This window comes from Ammospiza nelsoni, chromosome 4, assembly GCF_027579445.1.
Source record: "Ammospiza nelsoni isolate bAmmNel1 chromosome 4, bAmmNel1.pri, whole genome shotgun sequence".
Taxonomy (NCBI): Eukaryota; Metazoa; Chordata; class Aves; order Passeriformes; family Passerellidae; genus Ammospiza; species Ammospiza nelsoni.
In genome coordinates this window covers 54880698-54899080 of record NC_080636.1, presented here as the reverse complement: position 1 = coordinate 54899080, position 18383 = coordinate 54880698, and the positions used below count along the sequence as shown (strand labels likewise).

At 42.0% G+C, this 18383-nt stretch overlaps 1 protein-coding gene across 1 annotated transcript in view; it reads right to left on the bottom strand.

Moving 5' to 3' along the window:
• Positions 1-18383, bottom strand: part of ZNF827 (zinc finger protein 827) — a 100205-nt gene that overhangs the window by 5921 nt on the left and 75901 nt on the right. Inside the window, exons 9-13 of the mRNA XM_059471286.1 lie at positions 7702-7839; positions 6019-6190; positions 4372-4538; positions 1232-1423; positions 960-1137 (exon numbers count right to left, since the gene is read on the bottom strand). Of these exons, the coding sequence (XP_059327269.1) occupies positions 960-1137; positions 1232-1423; positions 4372-4538; positions 6019-6190; positions 7702-7839 (847 nt within the window). The remainder of the gene's footprint in view (positions 1-959; positions 1138-1231; positions 1424-4371; positions 4539-6018; positions 6191-7701; positions 7840-18383) is intronic.

Here is an 18383-nt window from a genome sequence, read left to right as displayed (position 1 = left end):
GTGGAACTACTGAGCTGCAGACCAGAGGCTGCCTGGCAAACAGGACCAGTTTTCCAAAGCTGCACGCGGTAATGTTGGACACGGTGTGCTCCTCGTGTCCCAGCCACAGCACACGGACACCAGCCTGAGCAGCAGGAGCTGGGAGCCCTGTGCTGAACCCCAGCTGGGCTCCCAGTGCTTCCAGCCTTTATGCCTGCAGCAGCTGGACCAGACAGAGGCCAGGGATGTGCCTCTTCCACAACATCACACTGCCTGCCCAGAGACAAGCGTTTGGCCCCAGCAGCCCCTCCTTCCCTCAGGGCTCGGATTTTGACATAAGGGCACACTCATTCTCTAGAAACACTGCTCTGCACCAAAAGACCCTAAAGATACCACCACAGCCAAAACCAAAGGGCTTTTCTCTCAAAAGACTCTATTACTTGTTACATGTTAATTTATACAATAGTGATTGTTGTGGGGCATGCAAACAAAGCAGGAAGCATCCAAGTTACTCATTCTTGGAGAGAAATGAATTTGGATTTGAGTATACAAAGGCTATAACCTTTAAGGTTGTAACTTCATACCTAGAGGCTGTACAGGATTTAGTTTCTTTGAGCCAGGTGCAGAATAGAGCCTGTGCTGGGAGCTTCTTTTTGCTCTGATGCCTTGGAAAAAACCCTTATTTTGCCAAAAGCTCTTTGCAGTACTGCTTCATTCTCTGCAGGACCCATCACATACTGTTACCTCTTTGACTTGAATGGGGAAAGGAGCACAGTTTGTTAGAGCTCCTCTGCTGCTAGGTTACCAATCTGCTGTAATGATGCAAGCCTGAAGGACAGGCCTTGGGTCATCTAAACACAAGAAAGCCCCAAATCTGGATTATTAGTTAACCAACCCCTTTCAGACTGACTTCTTTTGTCCTATCCCCACAGTATTAAGGTGCTTAACACAGTAAAAGTTTGTGTACTTGCTTTCCTTACTTGAGCCCACCGGTGGGGACAGTGTGGCATTTCTTGTGCTCCAGTAATTGCTCAGGTGTCTTCATGAACTTGTGGCACACGTCACACTCGAACATCCGTGTGATCAGGTGGATTTGCAGGTGACGCTCAAACATGTTTTTTGTTTTGCAGACAAAGTTACAGAAAACACATTCAAAGCCTGAAAAATAGAACAGCAGAACTTAGTCCTTACCCTGTGGCCAGATTGACTGCATGGAGAGTGGGAGTTTGTATTTGTTAAACAAATTTTTTACCTTTCTCTGACTTCTCTTCAGTGTTCACTGAGGTCTGACTACCAGGCACTACAGAAATGACCAGTAGGTTGTTTGACCCCTTGGATTTTGGGGCTATATCTGCATCTTCTTTGCTGTTGGCAGAGTCACTCAGTGCTGACAGCGAAGATGAAGATGGACTGTTAGACTCACTGGGTGTCTTCCTCTCTTCAGCTGAAAAACAAAAAACAATAACTAGTTCAGCAGATTAGATGGAGTCTCCATGATTCTGTTTTAAACTTCAGGAAGTACTTATATTCAGAGTTAATTCAAAACAAGTCTGAAATTAATTGAGCTGATTAAAAAAAAAACAAACATTTTTGGGCCTGTTTCCTTTTTATTAGTGTTTAACCACAGTACATCTCTCAGTTTATCCTGCAACTGAGTGCTTCTGTGATGGTAGAGGGAAGGGATCATACAATTCTACCTCATTACTGGACTGAAAAGAATCCCAGGAAAACACTTTGATTACTCCGAGTTCAAAAGCTTGTCACTCAGAAAGGGAACAGAATTTCTGTGGGTTTGAGAGGCAGAAACCAAAAGTACTTACTGGTCCAAGCTAAACTTCCCCCACCTTTCCATTTATGTGGGTCCAGTGAGTAAATTTGGGATGAAGGGCAAACAAGAATAATCTCCCTCACTGTACTGAAGAGCACCCTCAGTAATCATTGCAGAGGTAACAGTGTGGTCTCAAGATTTACATGTTTTTATTAGAATCTCCTTCAAAGCTAATTGAAAAGCATGTTATTTAACTGGACCTAGAGATAGAGCTTCTTTATGGAAGAAAGAAAGAAAGCATCAGAACTTTCTTATGTGTGCAATAAATGTATGAAGTCCAAATCCCAAGTCCTATCACACACTAGAACTGAACGAGAGAGAGAGTTCCCATATGACAACTGCCATGAGCCAATGAGGCAAGGATGGGCAAATTATTCCCTCCCACCCATGTCCTGGTGGGAGGGAATTATTTGCCCATCCATGAGAGCTGTGTTAAGAGGAGACTTCACTAAAACTTCAAATTCTCCATGTGATACAATCCCCTGATCAAGGCCTCTGCAAACAGCAGCACCTGTGTACTTAACTTTAAACTGAGTGGCACCTTTAAGATAAAAACATAGGAATTCACTAATGAAATCTGATGACCTGAGCTGCCAAAAGGGAGGATGACTGGATATCATACAGAAAGATTCACTGACCTTGGGGACAAGAGTAATACAAATGGAATGAAATTTAATAGCACAGAGAACAGGTTATGACCTGAAGGGCCAGTAACAAGAATTTTTGCTACAAATGAGAAGTGCTTAGGTTGGAAACAGTCAAGGAAAACAAAAGCAGAATTGGAGCAGTACAAGGGATGAATATGAGCAATCAGTGTTGGGGAGCCTTCAAGGAAGATAAATATGATCACAGAATGTTATTGTGTCACCTATTCCCAGTAGCTGCTGCTGGTTTGTACTGCCACCACTGCTTATTTCATTTCAGCATGTACAGCTGTGATTGCATATGTCCAGAACAGGGGTTCCAACAAGAACACGTGCAGTGAGGGATTGGTACAGCAGGAAAACTGTGTTCCATATAGGAAAAGGCTCAGTGTACATTTAGAGGGCACAGTGTTGTTCTCCAGAAATGTACTAAGGGAATAAATACTGTGGAAGGAGGGATGAAAGGTGGAGGTGGAGGGAGGAAAAGGAGGACTCCTGTTTCAGATTGCAGGCAGTTCTGGACAAGAACAATGTATCTGTACTCTGATTATCACTATGACACACATTGGAAATTTTGAAAAGGTCCCTAATCTTTAATGCAAGAAGCTGCCTGTCTCTCAAAATAGTTCATTTAAAACAATGCTCCTTCTTTGAAGGCATATGCCATATCCTCACAAACAGCCCCTTTATGAACTGGCAACATCACAGGATAAGGAACTGGAGTCAAGTGACCCAGAAAATCCATCCTATTTTTAACTCTGTATTTGCCATATGTGTGAACATTTGGCTGAATCACCAGCTGAGGGGCTCACTTGGGCAGGGTGAAGGAAGAACAAGGGGGTTTTGCCTATCATCAAAAGACAAGTGGCAGTTTCAATCTTTTAGCCACAACAGGAAAATACAGCAGAGCACAGCTCACTTTTGAGCTCTGAGGCTTTTCACATAGCTGTGGGTGGTGCTTCTTATTTGCCTTGAACTCCTCTTTATGAAGTGAAGTAGTGCTGAGAGCTATGCTGGCATAAAATCCCTTGAGAGCTTTCCAGTAGTTCATATTTCTGTGGTTCCATTTAACTTATGTATCTGTGAACACAACCAATTGTATTCCTCTCTCCCCTCTTCTTCATCCCTCCTGTTTTCCCAATTTTATTCCTGGTAGGACAAGAAAAGCAATTTAGTGATGGAAAAGTTGTGCTGGATGCAATCAGGTTCTGTATTGTAAATACAACTGTGACTAGTTCGTGGCAGCAAAAATGCTTCTGCCTGGTCTTATAAAAGAAATTAATTAAGAAGATTCCAATTTTCTTCTTAAATTATGCCAGACTTCATTAGCTGGACCAAGCATATGGAGCTTGTTTGAAAACTGCTATTGCTCTTATCCTTGGCTATTAAGTGAGCAGGACCAGGGAGCTATTTAATATAAAGTACATTTATGGTATTGCTGAATCACAGTGTCAACTAAACATCAGCATCAAATTCCAAACTGATGGACTGGGGGGGCAAACAGAGAGAGGAGCAAAGCTCAACAAAATGTTTATTTCAGACTTAGAGCTAGGTATGCACAATTAGCCCTCAAAGTCACCTTATCATCGCTCAAGTCAAAGCAGGATTTTGATGAAATAGTAAACCAGAACAACAAATGAAATACTTGACTGACTCCAGCAGGAGAGGGGATTTGGGGGATAAGGGGAATAGGAAGAAGAAGGGCTAAGTAGTCCTTCATTTATTTCACTAAGCTTGAAAATTGATCTGCACTACCAGATTATTTGCCTGGCTGGAGTCCAATTCACTTCAACTTTGAGAGATCAGGCCTTAATTAACAAGCATTTCAGTGAAAGCAGAGTGCTAATGGCAAGTGTGAAGGTTGCACCTAAAAAGCAAGGAAGAGAGAGATCACTGCAGCTGGGAGAGAGAGATCATCACCTGTGTGCTTGCTGTTGACATGAGCCTTCATATCTGCCTCTTCCATAGTGACAAAATCGCACTCCGTGCAGCAAATGGAGAACATCCACTGCTCCTTGTCCACGTGGAGGGACATATGACTGACAAACTGGACATTCATCTCTGTCTCAAACCCACACACATGGCAGCTGCAGGCAGAAGAGAGTTCAAGAGTAAAAGAAACATTAAAAACCAAATCACAAACAGAAGCCTATTGCCTTTCCCCAAATTTGTAAGAGGAAACTCACACCACAGTTTTCTGCTCTTCCTCGCTGCTCAGTGTTCACTGCAAAACTCTTTTGTCTGCTGAACTGCCTTTGAACTGATGGCCATGCCAATGTGATTAAGGGCAGGCACAATGCAACAATCCTGTACATGCTATAATGATGCTAAATAATCATAAAGTTAATTAAAAACTACAGATTCCAGATGCTGTGCATCACCTAACTGATTCCTTTGGGCAATAAGAGGCACTGCAGCTTTGCCAAGATGTTTAGTACAGCTGATACACTGACAAACAGAGACCTTGCTGCACACTCCAGGAGTGATTTTCAAGCCCTGGAATGGTTCCCATGCCAAACTGGGATCTTGTGCAAAACTGCCTGGCAGTTTCAGTGTAAGCAAGTAAAAATGGGCTCAAACATTTCTTATGCTTGACTGGAAAACAGCAGTCTTCAGCTATGCAAATAATTAGCAGGGATACAGATTTTGCAGCCAGCACATAAACAGGGTGATACTGAGAGGCTGTGGAAAGGACCCTTTAATTTAACTTTCTTTGCAGAGTCCTCCTCTTGCTTTGATTAGGCCATTAACATTTAAAACAAGCCAGAAAGATTGGAAAAGGCATATACTCCAGGGCACTATTTTGTTTTCCCAAGGGGAAGCACTAGATAATCTAATCCAGCAGGTCTCATTTATTTCTTACTTCTATGATTTTGTAATTAAATCTGCTCTTGGCACTTTGACTAAAAGTAAGAGTGATTTGGTAATCTGCTTGGCCACTAGAGTGCACATCACAGTTTGCAGAGTGCACAACAGTGCATATAATAAGAAGAATGTCTAAATATCCATTTTATCTGGGCAATTCCTTTCAAGTTTTCAGGCAAATTCTCCTAAAGGTTTTCTTTCTTTCACCATGTTGGTCACAGAATGTATATCCTTCTAGCAAACAGAGGAAATGTGTAGATTGATAAACAATTCTTGATAACACTTTAAAGCTATTTGATTTCATGGATTTGGCTGAAGACAAGGGAGCAATCAGAGGTGACTGGAAGCACTGGGCTTTAGATTTGCTGTGAATCCGTGTACCTGATGGGGTGTTTCCAAACACAAAACTTAAAGGAACACTGCTTAAAAAGTTAGAGGGGCTTCTAAGAGCCCAGCTGCCTCACAAAGCGACTTAAAACACCCAACTCCACAGCAAACCCCCGAGTCCTTCCCAACAGCCAGCCAAGTCAGACAGCACAAAGCAGCCAGCCGGGGTTCCCTGCTCATCCTAAGCCAGATCCAGGCAGGACAAATGCTGCAGCCATGGCTCCAAGCCCGCAGCCCCAGGAGGGTGGCCCTGTCCCACGCCCTCAGCAGGCACACAGGGCAGTGCCTGGTGCCCAGCCCCTGGCTGGGGCTCACCTGTAGTAGTAGGGGTGCTTCTTTCCATCGCTGCCCTCGGCCGTGACGGCGCTGACGATGTCCTCGGTGTCGGTGCTCACCAGCTTCACCGAGTGCACCGTCAGGTGCTGGTTCAGGTTAGCACGGCACTTTGCAGCATAGGGGCACAAGTGGCATTTGTATTTTCTCTCCTCTGAAAAAAGGAGCAGAGAGATGTGAGTGTCTACCTCAGCCTGAAGGCAGCTGCTTTGAAAGCTGCCAGTAACCAAGCGTGCATTCCTTTGGGTTTCTCCAAGCGGCTTTCAGGATGAGGCACTTTGGAAGCTCAACATTTTACAAGTTTATAGGAGTCCACAGCAATTACTCAAAAAAACCCCTCAACTAATTTGAAAGTAGTTTAGGGCAAGCTTTTTTAATTTGCTCTACCATTTGTAGTCGGATAATATAAAACTTTATAAACTGGAAAACTGGGGCAACTGCTGTTCTGGGAGCTGCAGCAAAGCCAGTGGAGAAACAGGTCAATAGTCTACAACCACTTCCTTTACCCAGCATCTTTTATTCGATTTTTGGACTTATTGTGGAGGTTGCCCATGCAATCGCTTGCAGAAAGCTGATAGTTGATGATTTTTTATTAAAATCCGATGGTAGGAGGAAGGGGAACACTGTATATCATCAGTCCAGCTCTAAAAATGAGCTAATGAAAAAGCTCACTCAAAGAACAGTGGAAAAAATAATTCATCATGAGTTTCTGATGCTTCAAAATTTTAAATATTACTCTTTTTTATTTTAAATTAATAATTTCTAGATCCTGGCAGCACAGGTTTCATGCACGCGCCAGGCTGCACTGTGTGAAGTCTTGATTAAAATTACCAAACATTATGATTATGTCTGCTTTTACAACCTTTCCCTTTGAGGGTTTGCTCCTCTAAAACTCAAATATAATGCTAGAAGTGTGAGGGGAAAGGCATTCTATAAAGCAGCTTAGGACTAAGGAAACCCCACTAGACCATGGAGCATCTGAGCCTTTTCAGGATGGATCTGCTGGATGGCTCAACATACACTGGCATTACACCAACAGGATTTCTCAGCACTACATGGGAAATTCTTGCTTCCAAGTGTCATTTTATGCAGTGCACCTCAGCAGGCTGGCAGAGTGCATCTTCCTTATAAAAACTCTGTTTGTCTCAGCTGATTTGAAGCAGATTCACTTCAAGAAAGTTGATTTGGGGTAGAACCGCCCCTGTTCCTCTCAGAACTGTATGATGACAGCAAAGATGAATGAGTTATTCAATTCTTTCAGTTTCACAGATCTAAAACAGCAAAGCCAAATTTTTTGTTGTTCAGTGACACTTGAAAAGTTCATCAGGTGAATGATATTTCTGTCCAAAAAACCTGCAAAAAAGGCTGTGCCCTCTCTTCAGAACTCCACTACCAAGCTTGGTTATCAGTTGGTGTCTAGAGTCTGATCTGCTGGAACCTGGACAAACTTGAATCAACAGGAGAAATTTCATGTAGGCTGCAAAGAAATCAAATGTTCACTCCCTCAGCCCACTCTGACATTGTGTCCTGCTCCTGTGCTTGGCTCTGCCCCAGGTGAGCCAAGGATGGCTCACACACTCCTCTCCTTACCATCTTTCTCCTCCCTAAAACAAACCCCAGGGAATTCCCAAGTGCTGTGACCAGCACAGGCAAGCCCTGCCTTACCTGTGTGCAGCGAGAGGTGCCGGGACAGAGTCTGCTGGCGCCCAAACACTTTTCCACACACGTCACAGGGAAACAGCTGGTCGTTAAATTTCCAAGATGGCAATCCATTTCCCACCTCCAGCCCCAGCTTTTCTGTTTCTGTGCCAAAAAACACAAAGGCATCTTCAGAGCTCTGAAGACTTGCAGATTTCATTCAGTAGAGCCCTGTAGGCGTCATATAAAACACAGCCCTTTGGCGGCGTGCTGTGTGATCTGGCACATGAGTTCATTTAGAAAGGAAACTCCCATTGCTGGAAAGGAAATGAATCTTTCATACAGCATCTTTCATACACACTCCAAAGCAGAATGCTGAGCCAAAGTGTTCTGGACATAGGCACAGGCAAGGAGTTGAACCAGGTTATGTACAGAGAGAAAGTCAAGAGTGAGCAGGCCAAGCATTAACCTCTAATTATGGTTTTGTGGAACAGCCACTCCTTTGGCTTTTTCAGTCACCCACCTTTGCCTGGTGCATGAAGAAGCCTGGTCTGAGATGGTCTATCTAACACTGGATTATTATTCAAAGCTGAATAAAGATTTTCAGATAATTTCTTTTCTCCTGAGCAGGAATTCTTGCTACACAGAATGACAGAATCATTTAGGTAGGAAAAGACCTCTAAGATCAAGTCCACCCATTAACCTAGCATTGCCAGGTTCATCACTAAAGCCATGTTCTAAAGTGCCACATCACACACACATGAGCAGTGTGACTCTGAAGAGCAGAGGATTGCCCAGACAAACATTAAAACAAAAGGACACAGCATCCCAGTATATGGCTGACATCCAAGGTAGACTCTACCCAGCACCGCTGTCCTCTGGCACCAAAATCCCCAGCAGCTTAGAGGACCACTGAAAAACTGTGACCTAGAGTGAGCTATTATCTTTTAGTAAGTGGTTTTAATTGTTTCAGGAACAGACAGAGTCTGCAATACAGAAAAAAAGAAACCCCACAGAGCATAGAGCACAAATATGAAAGCACTTTGTAAGGAAGTCGAGACAAAGGGACTGGGAATGAAGAAGAGGGAAAAAGGTTAAACAATGCTTCAAGAAGTTGAAAGCATGGCCAGTTTTGTGGACAGAATGGAGCAAAAAGCAGGTAGAGGCTGGGGAAAGCAGCCTCTACCTAAAACAATAAGAGAAAGAGCATCAGCAAGTCTTGAGTAAAAAAATATCCTGTGCAAGGGTCCTGTTCCCTGAGGAGAAGGGAGTCAGTAAGAGGTGCACAGACCTACAAGGGCACTTTTTAAACACAGCAACCAGTAGTGAGGAGCTTGGTGTAATTGTTCTAGTGCCACTGGAAGGAAGGATGGCACTGGCAGAGCACCTTTCCCCAAACCAGCACCACCTCTGGGATCACTGTCCAGGACAAACTCCACCAGCACGTGTGAGCATGAACATGCCCTGATGGAGGAAAACCACTTGGGCTGGCATTTCCAGCTAAATGGGGGGAGAGGAGCTGGGGACAGGGTTCAAAAACATTATGGTGAGCATAAGTGAACGTGGTGGAGTTTGGTACAAACACCAAAATCTTCATCCCATGAAACACTGAGGAATAAACACCCCCCCTGCACTGGCAGCCCCTCCCTGACAGTTAGCTACCATGCAGATGTGACTACCATGGCTGAGAGAGTCTGTCCTTCAGAGAGAGATTTTCACACAGCTCCACTGTGGTTTAGGCAAAGAGCTGTCAAATACTGTATTTAATTTAAGCAATAATAAAAACAATGCCTCATTTGGGGCAGAGAGTCCACACAGCAATCTCAGCAAATTTAGGGCTGGCCATACTTGCCAGCCCCTTCTCCACTGCTGTTTCATTCTCATGTGACCCTGTAATATGTACAATATTCACAGCAGAGGAATTCTGAGCCACCTCTGAGTGCTGCCATCCAACAAAACATTTTTCTTAAAAACATTTCTAGTTAGAAAACAAGTTCTGCCTATTCAAAATACCCATTTTGTGAAATTAAAAAGGAAGACATCCCCCCTCCCCTAAGGGCTGTAAGTGACCCATAACCTCTAAGAACTTCAATAAAGAAGGATTCTTTTTTCTTGCTACCCTTGAGTTCCAAACAATGGAAAAATCTGACTCTGTGGTAGCGCTACAGATGTTTCAGCAGAGCTTTTGGAGTACATAATCAAAACAGGGCTTCAAATGAGGAAAATAGTAATAATTATAAGAGAAGGTCACAAGGGTTTAGGTTGCTTCAATATGGCCACAACAAAAAATGAATTAATTGGGACATGTACCAAACATGCAGGCTCAATTAAGTAAATAAGTCTCTTAAAAATTCATTTCAGTATTAGTCATCAGCCCTCTTTTATCTCTTAAGAAAAAGAAATATATCTTGTTCCCTATGAGGGATTGTCCTGGGAAGTTCATGGGAAGCTGGGAAAATAGCAGCTTTCTGATTATGTCAAACTGGTGACAGCCAGTCCCTTGCAAAGCAGCTGCATATTTTTCATTGATGCAAAAGAGGACACTGAGGTGATTTGAAAGTCCTTCTGTTTACTTAAAGATGCATCTGTGGAGTCATAACTACAGTGCTTCCTCCTTCTGACTGAATCTTCTCTCTGCAGCAAAGTGCTTTTTCTATTCAGCAGCTTTTTAGTTTGTTCATGGCAAACCAGAGCTGGTCTCTTGCAACAGGAGCCTCAGCACTTTGTGAAAGATTTCCCAGCTCCAAGGAAAACCACCCATTTGCACCCATCCTACCCTCTGGGCAAGCTTTGGGGAAAAAGCATGCTGGAAACAGCAGCTCTGTGTCCATGCACTGGTCCAGAAATCTTCCCAGAACATACCTGGCACCTGACCTCACCAGGGAGGTCAGGCGAATCAACTTCTACATTCATTCCTTGGGCTCTGGTTTTAATTAATTAATTAATTAATGCCCGGGAATGGTGTTTTCTGGGGAGTGAGTACAGGCCCAGTGACTCCAGGACCACAACACTGGGCTGTGCAGTGCTCTCTGTGCATGCCCAAGCCCTGCTCCCAGGCAGTCACTACCTTACACAGGGGCCAGGAAGAAGATGGACTGAGATGGACTATAAATAATAAATCACTGTTGTGAAAGATGTCTCACAGAAATCCATTGTTCACCATGACATCCCCTATACTAAAATGAAATGGAAAACAAAAGGAGAGAGGAAAAAAAAAAGGACTTGATACAAGATTTCTGCTTTAAATATCCACAGCAAATTCCAAAACTCCTATGTTAGAAAGTCATACAAGACAAAGTTATATTGAAATTATTAAGCAATAGATTGCATTTCTGCGTGAGTTTTGGAGTTTAAAACAAAATATGCTCAGTAAAATGAAAGGCCTCCAACTTCTCCAGTACAACATTAAAAAGAAACAGAAGGATTAAAGCTCAGGATATTACAAAGCTAGTGATAAAATTATTTTGAAATAACTTTGCATAGAACACTTAAGAGCTAAGAATCTTATGTAAAGGTAAGACTTAATAAATATAGTGAAATACATCTTTATGGACACCTTTCCTGCCCCCCTGCATGACTTGGTATCACTCCCCTTCTAGCCACAAGTCAGCTTCATGATGAGTAGCTGTGAAGAGCTGATCATCTAAGGAGTTTAGGAACTGCCACCATTTGTATTTGCTCTGAGATGAGGACATCAACTGCAGAAACATTGTTCTGTGCCTCCTCTTCCCCTTCCAAACAGATTTAATTTCTGGCAAACAAAGCACTGCAGCTTAAGAGTCACCATTTTCCCCTTTCCTGAGGTGTTGGGCATACTTCTGAACACATGTGTATTTTCAGTTCTCACATTTACTAAGTAACCTTTTCCTCTTCCTCTCCAACTGGTGATATCAATACAGAGGGTGTGTTAACCACCCCTGCTGAGAAGTCTTTATCCTGCTTTCTGTCAGGATATGCTTGGAGAGAGGACACCATAGCTGGTGGAAGCTGTAACTGAAGAAGAGGACAAAGCATGACCTGAATACAAAAGTGACTGTCTGGAGTCACCCAATCAGCCTTGTGACTGCTGGTGGCTATGAGGCTCAAGAACTCGCCAGGGACTGCCTTTGGACTCTCATGTTTTGATTATTTATTTTCTTTTACATTGGTGTACTTGTCAATTACTGCTTCACAGTGTTTTATGCTACATTATGTTTTAATATGCTGCCCAATGCCCTGCCCAACTTCATCTCTTTATACAAACAACGGAAAGAATGAAACCACTATTTGGGAGAGAAAGACAAGCCTAAGAAGACAAACAAAAAGTGTGGTGAGCTATCATTCAAAGATAAATTCATGTTTATAACCTTTGCTGGTTACTGTCTGCTCTCACATCCTGTAACTCACTTAGAACAGCTGCTTCTCTGTTTTACCCTCACACCTCCACAGACCTTGGAAGCAACCAAATCCACAAGGGTAGATCCTTATGGTCAGATGGAATCCCATGGATACAAATGAAATAGACTGTTCTCTGCAGTAAGTATTCCATGTAGAGATGGGATTGAGAGGTGCTGATAAACCTTAACATGGAAGGTCAAAATTCCTTTTCTGTCCATTCTTCTGGAAGTGTATGTCAGGGTTATATTTTGGGTTATTCAGACAGTTTGACACCACACAAATGGTCAAGGAGAAACCAGGCCAGTAATTTTGAAAATTAAATGAGCAGAAATCCTGTGAAAATAGAGTGGTTAGAGTGTTTTCAATAAATGCTGTTTGCAGGCCACCAAACCAAAATTAATAAACTGACTAAGAAACAGTGGACAAGGTAACCAGGGATCTGTGAGCTCATGGCAAGAGGATGAACACTCCTGTGCAATGTCCAACAGCAAGGCATCTCACTTTGCTCAGAAGGGTTTGGGACACTAAACAATCATCTGGTGACTTTTGGCTGCTCCCAGCCTGAGGTGAATTGCTGCTTTTTCCTTTGGGATCTGCCAAGTATCCCACATTTACACAAGAGGTAAATCCACTGCATGCAGCTCTACAGGAATGTCAGACAAACTTGCTCCATTAGTAAGGTTATGTCTGTTTAGTTATGTCTAAAAGACACAAACTTCAAGAAATTATTTATTCAGAAACAAGGTATTAAGGTCAGATAATCGTGCAAACATTGCTTTAAAAACATTTATTTGCTCAAAGAAATTTTCTTTCCTTCTTCTGTCTGCATTTATCTATCTTATTATAGAGTCTTCCTATTTCTGCAGTGTTCCCATCATCAAAGATGCATTTTATTGCTTTGGAGTCTTCCCCTTACATGTTCATCCATCACCTCTGGCAAGCATACTGTATTTAAAAATTGAGAACTCCTTTTATGAAATATGTAATTATGGCTCTGTTGCAAGCTTGTTTGCCAAAAGCCCGTGAAAGGTTCCCAAGCTCAAAAATATATTGACTATCCAGAATTGAAGTGCTCCAAATATTATATATCTTACTCCCTTTCCAACTTGCTTCCACAAAGGTTTTATTTGTAGGGCCAGAATCCTTATTTCTAGTAAGTCAGTTAAAATAAACAGTGGAATCCTTCCAGGTACTGTAGCTCCTGAGTAAGATATCTCTCAATTTATCTAAGGTATCAGAGATCCTGATTGGCCCTGCAGTCTTAATTTGTCCTCCCCTGCATCATTGCATCCTGTCTGCTCTTGGCTCAGGGTTATCTTTTACTGTGAGCAGACTCATCCACTATTACCTGAGATAAGCAGCTGCTTTCTAGGCATAACATTTTCCTATATTCCCCACAAAAATACAAAGAAGACAGAAAACTCTAGTTCTACAGGTGAGGGAGTCATGTCCTTTTTGTTTCATAAGTCCCAAAAATCTGCACATAATCAATCTGAGTGACAGAACAAATGCACAGAAGAAGCAGAAAAAGTCTACTTCCTAATACAAAAACTTTACCAATTAATCCTCTTATTATTTTCCCCTCAAAAGCTTTGCAAATGTGTAATGTTACTATGGAGCTTGATAAAAAGCAGGAATGTTATGATAATTTAAAATCCTTGCTATAGAAGAAAGTAGAACCCAAGTGATTTTATCTATCAGTAGCACAGTGCTTAAGCTGCTCTTTCTGAAAACAGCAACCATCAAAGTTGGAAATACTTCAGTGAAGTGCTTGCACAGCCCACCAAAAGAAACATTAATATTGTGCACAGAAGTAGTCCAAGTGCACAACAGACAGCAGCACTTGAAAAGGCTGCTGAGAAACAATAAAAATGCCAGGGTTTGGGAAAAGAATAAAAACAGGTAAAAGATGAACTTTAAAGCTGACTCCATAGAGAAACATGGAAAAAAAAGTGAAGCCCCCTTCACTGCTAAGACTGAGCCCATTGCTCAAACATGGACAATCAGAAGCAGAGGAGAAAGTCACGGCAAAGAAAAGATTGGGATGACAACATCTGACTTTAAAACACAAAGCCGCTCCCACGTTCTACCTTTGCATCAAATCTCACACCTATTTTCACTTCTCTTTTACTTCTGAGCAAACCATGAGATACCTTGTGATAACCTTCATCTGCATTACAAAGCTCTGGGACTTGCTTTTATTCTCTACATTAAACTCAAAATTTAACAACCAAGAAGAGAGAAAAAAATCCAGTAAATTCTGTGCTAGGTGGCTGATGTTGCAGATTTTTAAGGAACTTTAAAGCTAAAATAATGTTGCAGTCATTACTTGAAAACTACTTTTACAACATGCACATCATGGTATCAATTTGAGGATAATGCTGGGCAACAACCTCTGTTTCCCCCAGCTTGTATCACCACTGCCTTGCTGTAGCATGAAGCACAAACAGGACTGGCTTGTGGTGACTGCATCCCTCACACAACAAGAAAAAACAGAACAAGGCAAAATTCACAAAAGGTGCAAAGTCAGGCCCTCCCCAAGCTGTGAATTTGCTGGTGAGAAGGAGCAGTCCTGGGAAAATCCCTTTATCTCACTGCATGGCTCCAAGGGCTCCTCCAGCGTTCTATCACAGGGAACATCAGCTGGGTCTTGTGGCTGCAGATGAAGTAATGCAATATGGCCCAGAGGAAAAATGAAAAATGGCATTTTTTTTCACTGAGGGTGCTGAGATATTCCAAGAAAGGCAAAGGAAGCACCAACAAATCTGCTCCACAAAAAGTGTTTTTCAAAGCTTTACCTGATCATTGTTGGCCAAGAACAACTGAGTCTTCAAGTAGCAAAAGGCTCTATCACCATTACTATTCTTTTTTTTTTGTTTAGAAATAACAGCTGAAGTTAAATGCTGCATCTATTGTAAGAGAAAATGTGGTAGTGTGCTCTCTTATCTTTGCATAATACATTTAATTTCATATCCTCCCAAAAATATATTCATGACAACAGTTAGATGTACATAATAAACTTACATTCCTCTAACTCACTCCCAAGCAGGTGGCCCTCACATCCATCTCAAGCATTTACACTGCTTGCAACACTTCTTTTGAATGCTCCAACACTGAGTTCCTATGGACTTATGAAAGAATAATTTGCTCCTATTGCTATTTTTAAATCAAAATTAATTCATTTCCATAATGCCAACAGGTTTCTACCTTTTTAATTTTTTCCTTGCAATTCTGCTTAAGACACACTTCCAAGAAGCACTTTTAAAATTCACTCAAACATTTGTGCACATTAGGACCATTTAGGGGCATAAAATTTTTCTTTTTTTGCTTTTGTTTTTGTCAATGTGACAATTTCTGCTTGCAAGCCCACAGGAAATATGGGTGTTTCTTTTCTATAGAGAAGATAATGGACACACCTAGGGCACTTTGCAGAGCCTAACACTAGTAGTTCCCCATCCAGCATTCAGATACAAATAAAGACAAATTGCTCTTTAGATTGTATTTTTCTTTTCAGCTTTCTGCCTCTTTTGGGGTGAAGCAAAATATTCTGTACTTGGAAGGAGCTGATAAGCAGAAACCTCAGTGGGGGATAAAAATAAAATGAAGTGCCAAATGCAGGTTGAGTTCCTGAGCTGAGTGAATTAACCCAAAATAATCAACACTGGATGAACAAGTAACTACAAACATTTGGCCAGAGCCACCTTTCCCAAGGTGCTTGTGATTGCTGCTGTGAAAGAAAACGCTTCTGCTGCTTTTATTGCAGATTTCCCAAGTGATAAACACTGAATCATTTTGCCATCACACTGCCATTTCCTTGAGGCCTTTAAGTCACTTTTTTTAAGATACTAACATCTCTCCTTGCTCTCTCTCCTATCACCAGCTCATATCTGTAAACCATCTCCTCCTTCTGCATAATTCTCCCACCTGCCCTCTGCTTTTGCAGGGCACCAGTGAACACCACAACTGCCCCAAACTCAATTAAACACACAGTAAAAAATTAGAGTAAATTTGTACTCAGATGGAAATCATGTTGTAGAAGAAAAAAACTCCAAACCTGTCTTCAGCTTTGCTTAGATTACTTTTAAACAATACTCTTAATGTCTATCTACCCATCTGTCCAAACAGCTGATGAATTTTGCATTTAATTTACTCTTAGCAGACAAATGTTGTAGAAGACAAACTTGTACAAGGTAAGATAGGTGAGGACTGAAGAGTCTCAAGGTAACTCTAAAAAGAAATGTCAGGAATGATGTGTTCCAATTCCTTTTGCAGAGTTAAAAAGTAATTTTAAAATCTGTCTTTCTATTTCAAGTTGAGCTCGTATTTGGAAAAGTTTCATCTTTGGGAAACAATTTGACTCAGTGCTGATGCTCACATTTACAAAAGATTCTGATATTAGGAAAGACAAAAGAGGATATGAAACCAGAGATAGGTTTGAATGAGATGCAAATTCTAAACCACAGCATGCTGAGTATCAGTAAGGCAAATGCCTCATCTATCAAATCTTTTTCAGGCTGTTGTTCAATCACCACTGCAGCTTTGTTACTGAATTTATATCCCAGAATTAGAGCAGGAAGGGACTCCCAGAGGCCAGCTTGTCTCTCCCACACCCAGAGGCACATCAGTCATTCACCAAACTTACCCATCAGTCCCAACAGATTCTTTTCTTACTAATTTTTAAAAAAACCCTCCTGTGACAGGGGCTCCAGAGGCTCTTCTGACAGTTGTGCCAGTGCAAAAACACCCTGCTGCTAGAAAGTTTCACTTGGTGTTTAGTTGCAATCTCCTCTGCTGTCATTTAAGCTGGTTATTCCTTATTTTCCTCACATGAACACAGGCAAGGTTTATTATTTTCCTCTCAAAGCTGTCATTTTACATATCTGAATGCCACTATCATATCTCCCCTCTTTCTTCTCCAGACTAAATAAATTGGTAAAATTCTTCAACCTTCATGCGCAGCTCATGTGTTCTAAACCTCTGACCACTGCTGTCTCCTCCACATTGTTCTTGGATTAGAGCCCAAAATTGAACTCTGGGCTCCAGCTGCAATCCAGAATTACCACATGTGCCTTACAGACAACATTCCCAACATCTCAGCCAGATGTTTGTCCTTTCTGCAATGCCACCTCTAAACACAGTGTCTGACCAACACTCATCCCTGCCTTGAGCTGCACTGCCCAGCATTCATCCACCCCTTCTTTCATGGCACTCACCATTCCCCCAGGCACAGAACTCTGATCTCACTGCACTGCCTGCTATTTTCCATGGTTTCTTCAGTTCCTCAAGGTAAGTCTGAACTCTAGATCTGTCCTCTGAAGTGCCTATAACATCTCCTTACAAGGTGTGCAGCAGACATTCAATAAACATCCTTTCTCCTCTATCACCCACAGCATTAATGAAATGAATGAATGCCAGAGCAAGCAGAGCCTCCTGCAGACCCCATGTGCTCCCTGGGCTGCGACAGCCACACCTCAGCCTTAATCAGAGCTGCACCTACCCCGCTTTCCCTGCTCACCATGGGCATGTTGTGGGAGGGCACAGCAGAAGCTTCACTCAAGCCCAGAGGTCATTAACTATTGTTAGGTTTTTTTCCATATGCATCTCCAAGTTGGTTCCAGTTGCCCTTCCTGAAGCCAACAGGCTTAATTGTGCTGTTTTCCCTTCTTCCTTTCCCAAAACCAATTCTACAACTTTGTGTCATTCTCTCCCAGGCTGTCTTCTATCACCTGCATCAGAAAGCTCCCAAGAACTTGCTGGGCAGCCCTGTGCTGTCCCAAATTCACTTCCCAGAATAATACATAGTAGACAAAGTCCCACATTTTTCACTAAATACTTCCAATGATTGTAGCTGCTCAAAAAACTCTTCTCAGATTTGTGTTTCTCCACTTGTATTACCTGGTTAAGAATATTTATGGCAACAATGGTTTTACTTTTTCAAAAATCACTTGCTATTGAGTAACTATTACTCAGCAAACTTATTATGGTAAGTTAAATAACAGGAGTAGCCAAAATAATAAGAGATGTCAATGAGTATTTTTGCCTGTATGAGAACACTGGTGTTGCAAAATAACATGTACCCTGTATAAAGGCAGCCCAGAGTGAAACAAGAAACACAAGTTTTCAGATAGATGTCAAGTGCCTTTCAAGACAGCCATTAGACATGAACTCTTCTGCTTGTTTTAATTTACACCTTTCATCTTGAAGGTCCTGTAAACAACTGGCAAAATAATCAGCGCAGTGACTTCACAGTGAAAAGAAGTGGAATCTATGTGGCCACATCAATTTGTGCAAAGCCCTGCTGTTTAGCCTGAGAGTCTGGCCAATCCACCAGG